The sequence below is a fragment of the Sphaerodactylus townsendi genome, linkage group LG01 (assembly GCF_021028975.2).
Source record: "Sphaerodactylus townsendi isolate TG3544 linkage group LG01, MPM_Stown_v2.3, whole genome shotgun sequence".
In the NCBI taxonomy this organism is placed as follows: Eukaryota; Metazoa; Chordata; class Lepidosauria; order Squamata; family Sphaerodactylidae; genus Sphaerodactylus; species Sphaerodactylus townsendi.
Genome location: NC_059425.1, coordinates 7,635,963 through 7,644,860, shown reverse-complemented (window position 1 = coordinate 7,644,860; position 8,898 = coordinate 7,635,963). Strand labels below are relative to the sequence as shown.

The 8,898-nt window shown below is 48.5% G+C and overlaps 1 protein-coding gene across 10 annotated transcripts in view; it reads left to right on the top strand.

Moving 5' to 3' along the window:
* Nucleotides 1-1,211, top strand: part of LOC125440422 (zinc finger protein 568-like) — a 27,207-nt gene extending 25,996 nt beyond the window's left edge. For all 10 annotated transcript variants that reach the window (XM_048510300.1, XM_048510249.1, XM_048510248.1 and 7 more), the window contains one exon: nt 5-1,211. In XM_048510300.1, coding sequence (XP_048366257.1) covers nt 5-153 — 149 coding nt within the window. In that variant the 3' untranslated portion in view covers nt 154-1,211. The remainder of the gene's footprint in view (nt 1-4) is intronic.
* Nucleotides 1,212-8,898: the final 7,687 nt, after the last annotated feature.

Genomic DNA, 8,898 nt, shown 5'->3' with positions numbered 1-8,898 from the left:
ACTACACATCAGAGAATTCACACAGGGGAGAAACCATACAAATGCCTCATGTGTGGAAAGGCCTTCAGTGGCAAGAAAAGTCTTACTTCACATCGGAGAATTCACACAGGGAGAAACCATACAAATGCCACGAGTGTGGAAAACCTTAAGTAAGAGTGGAAGCCTTACTTCCCATCAAAGAATTCATACAGGGCAGAAACCACAAATATTGCAGGAGTGTGAAGTAACCTTCAGGCACAGTGCACTCCTCGCCTTCCATTATAGAATTCACAGAAGGGAAAAATGATATCATTACCTGGTGTGTGGAAAAAATTTCAGTGAGAGTAGTCACTATACTTCTCATTAGAAATTCACACAGGGGAGGAACCATATCAATGCCTCAAATGTAGAAAAGGCTTCTGACACAAGACAAACCTTACTTCCCATAAAATAATTTGTGCAGGGACATCCCTTCAAATGTTTTAACATGACTGTCATGTCGTCACTCCCTCCCCCCTTAACCTTCTCATTTCCAGATTAACCATACCCAGCTCCCTAAATCTTTCCTCATAAGGCATGGATTCTAGATCTTTTACCATTTTGGTCACCCTCCTCTGGACACATGCCAATATTTTTTGTGCATTGTGGTTCCCAGAACTGGACACAGTATTCCAGGTGAGGTCTGACCAATGCAGAATAGAGCGGTAGCATTACTTCCTTGAGATCCAGCCCATAGTGTGGATCAAGGAAGGTATGGAAGGGTGTTGGCCCTAACTTGGTTTACAGATGTACTCTGAGGAAAGAGAGTGTTGATACAAACGGATGATAGGACTGCCGTGTTTTACATAAACAAACACAGGGCCACAGGATCAAAGCTCCTCAGTGCTGAGGCAGCTGCGCTGTGGCAGTGGGTCATAGGAAACGGTGAATATGCAGGCAGGCAGAATGTTTTAGTGGATCGTTGTGATACCCATTTTCCAAAACTTGGGTTTTCTGTGGGTAGAGTGATTTGCTGCCAGGGAAAATGAAAACGCTCCCCAGTTTTGAGCCCTAGCAGTGAAGGGACCAGGGGTCTCTAAGAGGTGCTTTCCCCCTGTTTCTGCTGATAGCGAGGGTATTAGGAAAGACCGAACAGGAAGGCTGAGAAAAGTGGGATATAAATCTAGGTTCTTTTTCAGATTCATTCTGCTCAAATCAGCTTTCTCCTCTTGTCCACGATGCTGAGGGAAAATGCTGCTATTTGTGGAATGGACCTGCAGGTTCTGGCTCCGGGCAGAGCATCTATATGTGAATAACTTTTACTTTTGAGGCCGTAGTCCATAGCAGCACAAGCAAAACACATGCAAGTTAAAATAACTACAAAATTAAACATGCAATAAAATATCTGTAACCGATAGAGAAAAATCAGACATTATTAAAATAATTAAACAGGCAAGTTGGTGCATCAAAACTGTTATCATGATTTCCCCCCCTAATGTTAATGTTTTTATTTTGAACAGTTTTTAACATCCCGATTTTAGCAAGTTCCTTTTTAGGTTTTATAGGAGTATTTTAGTGACTTTTAAACGGTTTGATATTTTACTGAACGTTGTTCTATTCAGTTTTATTGTTCTTGGTTTTATTCTTGTTGTATTTAATTGCATTTTGTAAGCCACCTTGAATATAGCTACAGAAAGGCAAGGTATAAATACTTTTAATAAAGACATGACGGATTAAAAATGGAGGTATTAGTAATGAACGGAAAGACATCTGCCAACAAAACTTTAATTTGATCCTCATGCGTTTGTATACAAAAGATCCCAAGTTCAAGTTAAAAGGAGCAGGTAGGAATTGGCATAAAAGATCTTTCTCCACCTGGACTGCTGCCAGGTGCCGGAGACTCACCTGAACTTAACGGATCAAGGGTCTGACTCAGGAAACGGCAGCTTCTTTGGGACATTCCCACCGTCTCATGTGTTTTGCTCCCCCAAATGTCACTAATGGCAGACCCACCATGAGACTGATTGACCCTCAGATTGCAAGACCTGAGCAAGGCTGTTGAGGCACCTTCAAGGTCATTCATTCATAGGGTTCACCATAAGTTGGAAGAGACTCGATGTCACTGAACACGCAAACAGTGGCCTTTAGTGAATTGCTTTAAATGGGGGTGGTTCACCTTTCAGTCAACGATTCTTAAGAGCTTGGGAGTCTTGCTGGATCCAGGGCTGCTGTTGGAGAAACAGATGGCCACAAACGCTCTTTCCTCGCTACCTGTAGTTAAGAAGCTGGCTCTTCAAATCTGGTCCCACCAATCCCTGCTTCAGGAACCTGCAGGCTAGATTAATGTAACATGCTCTACATGGGGCTGCCCTCGGAGACGGTCTGGAAACTGCAGCTGGTAGACAATGCTGCAGCCCGTTTGTTCTCTCATGGTGTCAAGGTCCAATTCAAGATACTGGTTCTCACCATTCAAGCCCTTGACCTTCCTGTGCCCACAAACAGGAGAGGACTGGCTTCCTCTGCAGATTCCCATTTGCCACTTGAGTTCTTCCCAGGATGGTTTATTTTCAGTCCCCACCTTGTCCAAGACGTGTTCTGCCACAATCTGGACTCTTGAGCTGTTTCATTGGCCGCCCCCTGCCTCCGCAACGGCCTCCTGGAAGAGGCTGGGGGGCTCCTGCCCTCCTGGTTTTTCAGTGAGGCTAAAAACCAGATGTGTTCCAAAAAAGATTTGTGGACAGTCTGAGCCCAGGCAAGGGGCAGCACCCACTGGTGCGAAGCATCAGGTCTTCTTAGACTGGTTTTAATGGGATTTTATCCCTGGTTTTTAATGGTTGTTTTATGAAATCATTTTATATTGTTGTTGATTAAAAAAAAATTGGCTGCCTGAACGTGTGGATTTTGTAGATTCTATTTCGATTTCGAACACCTTTAATGGCATATAAATTGTTTAAGATTAACTTAGCAAGATAATAACAGCCTTTACAACTTTACAATTTCTGATGAGTTAAAATAACACCATTTAAAAATTCAGCCACCGCTTCCAACAGCTCGTAGTTGTGGCTGTTTAAAAGATATATAACCTTCTGTTTATCTGTGGTGCCTTCACTTCCATGCAGGAAGGGGATTATGTGCTTCTTCCTACCTATCTCATAAAAAGGACAATTCAACAGCATATGAGATACTGTTTCCACAGAACCCATGCCACACGGGCATTTCCTTTCTTTATGCGGGATTCCAAGGTGGCGTCCAAGGCTAAAGGAAGAAGGCAGGGCATTACACCTAGCTAAGGTGATTGCTCTACGCCACCGGGCCTCAACCAGGAGATAAAGGTACTGGGCTACAATTAATCTATCCACAGGTATTCCCAGAGAGATCGGGGATTTTGTAGATTTAAACAGCCATTTCTCATTCTCTTCCAAGCAAAAGAAATGATTATTTTCTTCCTTTTACAGCCATGATCAACTGGGCGTTGTGGGTTTTCTGGGTTGTGTGGCCAAGGCCTGGCAGTTTTTGCTTCGCATGTGGGCGAAACCGCGTAGGAGGTTAAGAGCCCGTGTATCGAATCTGGAGGAACCGGGTTTGATTCCCAGCTCTGCTGCATGATCTGTGGAGGCTTATCTGGGGGATTCAGATTAACCTGTACACTCCCACACACGCCAGCTGGGTGACCTTGGGCTAGTCACAGCTTCTCAGAGTTCTCTCAGCCCCACCTACCTCACAGGGTGTTTGTTGTGAGGGGGGAAGGGCAAGGAGAGTGTCAGCCCCTTTGAGTCTCCTGCAGGAGAGAAAGGGGGGATATAAATCCAAACTCCTCCTCCTCCTCCTCCTTCTTCTTCTTGGGTTCTTGTGAACCTAATCGCAGCTGGTGCAGAATGCCGTAGGCAGACAATTGTCAGGGGCTAGCCGGGGAGAGCAGATGTTGCCCATTTTGACACAGCTAGGTGGGTTGCTGGTTTGTCTCTGAGTTCAGGATGCTGGCAATGGCATTGAAAGCCCTCCATGGCCTGGGTCCCAACAAGCCAGGCATCCGCCAGAGCCCAGGGCCTTTTCTGTTGTGACTCCTGTTCTGCCAAAGGAGCTGCCTAAAGTGATGAGGAGTGAACCTTTGTTTATTTATTTATTTATTTATTTACTGTATTTGTATACCGCCCTCCCCGAAGGCTCAGGGCGGTTTCCAACAAAATAAAAAGTTAAAACATCATATATATAAATTAATTAAAATACATAAAATATTAGACTAAAGATGGCTTCAGCTATTCTATTCCCCCTTTTATGAACCCACGGGAGGCCAGATGTTTGCTTTTTGTTGCAGTTGTTATCATCCCGGCTGGCCAAATGCCTGGCGGAACAGGTCCGTTTTACAGGCCCTGTGGAAACTTTGTAAATCCCGCAGGGCCCTGATCTCACCTGGAAGCCTGTTCCACCAGGTAGGGGCCAGAGCCGTAAAAGCCCTGGCCCTTGTAGAGGCCAGCCGGATCGCCTTGGGGCCAGGGATCACCAGTAGGTCCGCCTCCAATGAACGGAGGGGCCTAGAAGGGCGATATAGGGAGAGACGGTCTCTTAGATATGCAGGGCCAAGGCCGCGAATGGCTTTAAAGGTCAAAACCAAAACTTTAAACATGACCCGGTACTCGATCGGCAGCCAGTGCAGTTGGTATAGGACCGGAGTAATCCGGTCCCTTGCTGTTGCTCCGGAAAGGGGTCTGGCTGCCGCATTCTGTACGAGTTTCAGTTTCCGGATCATGGCCAAAGGTAAGCCCGCGTAGAGCGAGTTACAGTAGTCTAATCTAGAGGTGACCGTGGCATGGATCACAGTGGCCAGATCAGAACGGGAGAGATACGGGGCCAGTTGCCGTGCCTGCCGCAGATGGTAAAAAGCTGCCTGGGCTGTCTGGGTGACCTGGACCACCAATGATAAAGATGGATCCAGAGTCACCCCCAGGCTCTTGGCGGACAAAGTTAATTTTAACGTCTCGCCAAGAAGGGTAGGCAGGCCAAAGGCCACCGGACACTCCCCCCGGCCCAGCCACAGGACCTCCGTCTTAGTGGGATTCAACTTCAGCCGACTTGCACTCAACCAACCAGCCACAGCATCAAGACAACGCTGGAGAGCATCAGGGGCCGAGGTCGGGCTGCCCTCCATTGTGAACAAGAGCTGGGTGTCATCAGCGTATTGATGACACCGCAGCCCAAAACTCCGAACTAGACTCGCCAGGGGGTGCATGTAGATATTAAAAAGCATCGGGGAGAGTATCGCTCCTTGCGGCACCCCACACATAATGGGGCGACGCTTGGAGATCTCACCCCCCGATGCCACCTGCTGTCCCCGATCTCAGAGGAACGAGATCAGCCAATTTAAGGCTGAATCTCGAACCCCGATACCAGCGAGGCGGTGGACCAAAAGGTCGTGATCTACCATATCGAACGCTGCGGTGAGATCTAACAACACCAACAGCGCCGAACCGCCTCTGTCCAAGTGTAGTCGGAGGTCGTCCACAACAGTGACCAGCACCGTCTCGGTCCCATGACCAGCGCAGAAGCCAGACTGGAAGGGATCCAGTACGTTTGTGTCATCCAGGAATCGCTGGAGCTGAGCCGCCACCGCTCGCTCAATTACCTTGCCCAAGAATGGTAAATTGGAAACTGGGCGGTAATTGGCCGGATCTCCAGGATCTAAGTGCGGTCTTTTTAGGAGCGGGCGGACCACTGCCTCTTTAAGCCGACCAGGGAAAACTCCTTGCTCAAGGGAGCAGTTAACTATATCCAACAGGTGGCTCCGAAGCTCTTCCCTGCCGGCTTTCACCAACCAGGAAGGGCACGGGTCAAAAGGACAAGTGGTAGATCGTACAGCATCCAGGATCCTGTCAACATTCGTTGGGTCAAGTAAGCTGAAGTGGTCCAAGAAAGGACCCAAAGACGGCCCAGGGGCCTCTAGTTCACATACCGTATCAATACCTGTTGTTGCAGGTCTTCAGAAGGCGCTGCAAGATTTGTTTGCCCGGGCTTTCAGTGGGCGATGAACAGCAGGCTCTTTGTAGGTGGGGGAGTTTGGGGTGTGTTCTTTTGGTTTGGTTTCAACTGGTAATTTTTTTGACCAGTGTAAGCCGCCTTGAGCTATCAAGAGGAAAGGTAGGGCATGAATATTTTAATAGGTGCATACATAAATCATGAAGCTGTCAGCCAACCTGAGGCCTGCTCTTGCCTGCCTCAGGGTATCCTACAACAGCCCAGCACAGAGGGCACGAGAAGGAAGTGAACAACTGTTGTGTTTGCTGTGTATTGCTGTTGTGTTTGCTGTTCTGTTCTAGAGCCGTGGCTATGCTGAACTCCATGGCTTCGTGTTGATGTGTTTGGGGCTGTGTAGGGATGGGTGGAGGAAGGGGAAAGTGAGGATGGGGTATGAGTCTGAAATTGCGCGCATCGAGGAATGCTGCTGTAAATTTCGTTGTGCGTGCACAATGACAATAAAATGCTTATGCTTATGTATGCAAGCGAGAAAAAGAACTTGAAAATGGAGATATAAACACATCTCAAAAAACGTGGCAGAATAAATAGCAATGACAAAGCCTTTTGCCTGGCCTTTGAGCTTTGACTGACATTTGAGGAGAGGACTTCCAGTCCTTCGATTAAACTTCCAGTAACCTGTTTTGTTTGTTTATTGCATTTTTAGACTGCCTTCCCTCGAAGGCTCAGGCTGGTGTACATCAGATATAAATCTCAATACAACAGCATAAAACAATAGTTAAAATTAACAACCCGGCAGATTAATAAACAACAGTTGATGGCGACTTTCCCTTCCTCCCCACTCCGTCCCACGGGAGGTCAGGATGGTACAAGAGTCCGATGGCTAACCCGGCCTGCCCAAAGCCCGGCGGAACAGGTCCATTTTACAGGCCCTGCGGAAACTCTGCAGATCCCTGGTCTCCTTAGGGGGTCTATTCCACGAGGTAGGGGCCAGGGCCATACCTGGGATATTATTTTATTTTTTATTTATTCATTAGATTTTTATACCGCCCTATCCCCGAGGGGCTCCGGGCGGTGTACAACAATAAACGTAATATAACATAAAATGGCTAAATCTTCGGTGACGTTTCTCCTCCGACGCACCCCCTCCACCGACGCTTCTCCTCCGGCGTTCTCGGAGTGGATGCTGAGCTGTGGCCATTTGATTGTTGCTCTCATTCAACGGACTGGCCGAGGGCGTTGGAGAGGCTTTGAACTGCAGCTGCTGCTGGTTCCCGGCCGCCAGATTGAATTGTGGACGGTTGATCTTGTTGAGGAGGTGGTGAGTGGCAGACACCCCTCCCCTTCCCGACTGTGTCGAGCTGGTGGGACCGGCGGTGCCTCCTCGATTGCGAGAGAGCTGCGAGCTTACTGGCTGCTGGCTTCGCTGGGAGGTCTGGCTGGCGACGTTGGAGGGACTGTGAGCTGCTCTTGCTCCTGAGCCGCTGCCTGCTGGCTTGTTTGGGGGAGGTGGTGAGTGGCAGTCGCCCCTCCCCCGGAATTGTATTGAGCTGGTGGGGGTTGGCAGCATTTCCATCACTGGGGAGAAATAGGGCATGTTGCTGCGTTCTCTTGTGCCTACTGAGACTCCTTCCGATGCCCTGCTCCAAACTCCGTAACTTACTATTACTGTGGATTCAATCTTGCACGCGGAGAGGGGTGGGTGGCAGACACCCCTATGGGATCGGATTGGACAGGTTGGACTATCAATCAAGCGGGAGGGTTGGTTGGTGCGATACAGACGCTGCTGTGTAGTTCAAGAAGGGAGTGAGTGGCAGACACCCCCCCACTGGACTGAATTAACTGGGCCGGACTGGATTCAATGCAAAGTGGAATCAATGGGAACTTATTAACAGCATTAGCATCAGAGGTGTGTCATCTGCCGCTGTTGAGAGTGTTGGTGGATGTGAATGGAGCAGCTGGTGGCCTGCAAGGAAGATTTAACACCAGAACTTTATAACAAGGGTCCACATCAGACCTTATATGGTAACAGGAAGAGATTAAATTAGCTAGTAGTAGTAGAAGATGTAATAGATGTTTAGTTAGTAATTAGTCTCTTCCTTGAGCTCCCCTGTTAATGTTAATATTAGGCACTAGGCAAATTGGTTAGCTTAACAATAGGATGGTAAATTGTTAAGGAAATTAATTTTAGAGTTAGTTGTTAGGCTAAGGAGTGGTTAAGTACTAGTGCCAGTTAGTGGGTAAATTGTGGATTAGGATGGGTTTTTTGTCCATGTCCACGGTGAGACCAGAAGGGGGGCTGGGGATTCCAGTGATACTAGGGCAGGGGAGAAATAGCGGTAGGCCTAGGCCATATGAGAGACATCGAGGGAGATACGGTTATGCTCGCTCCTTGTCTGACCTACGGCCTATCCCAAGAGATGTAGGTAGTGTGGTGGGGATTAATGACTCTGCTCCGAGGTTGCTGCTATTGAACGCGAGGTCCATAAACAGCAAATCTGCAGTCCTTCGAGACTATATCTATCATCAGACCGTAGACCTCGCGTGCATTACAGAGACCTGGGTGAGGGAGGGGGAAACGGTAGCCCTCAATGATCTCACCCCAAAGGGATTTACGTTTGTTCAGCAGCCTCGGACACAGGGCCGGGGTGGTGGTGTGGCGATGCTCATCCGGGATTCGATCACCTTTCGGACGTCCCCCGTCCCACTGATCATGGGATTGGAGTGTTTGGGCCTTTGTTGGGACTCTCCGGAGAGACTGGCAGTTCTGCTGGTGTACCGGTCGCCTAGCGCGCCGGCAGAAAGCCTGTCGCGGCTTTTGGAGGTCGTCTCTGAATGGACGTTGCGGTACCCTCGCCTTTTGGTGCTGGGTGACTTTAACGTCCATGTTGATTCGGCCTCCTCTTTGATAGCCGCTGATCTAGTGTCAACCATGGCGACGCTAGGTCTCTCCTTAGTAAACACCGCGGGTCC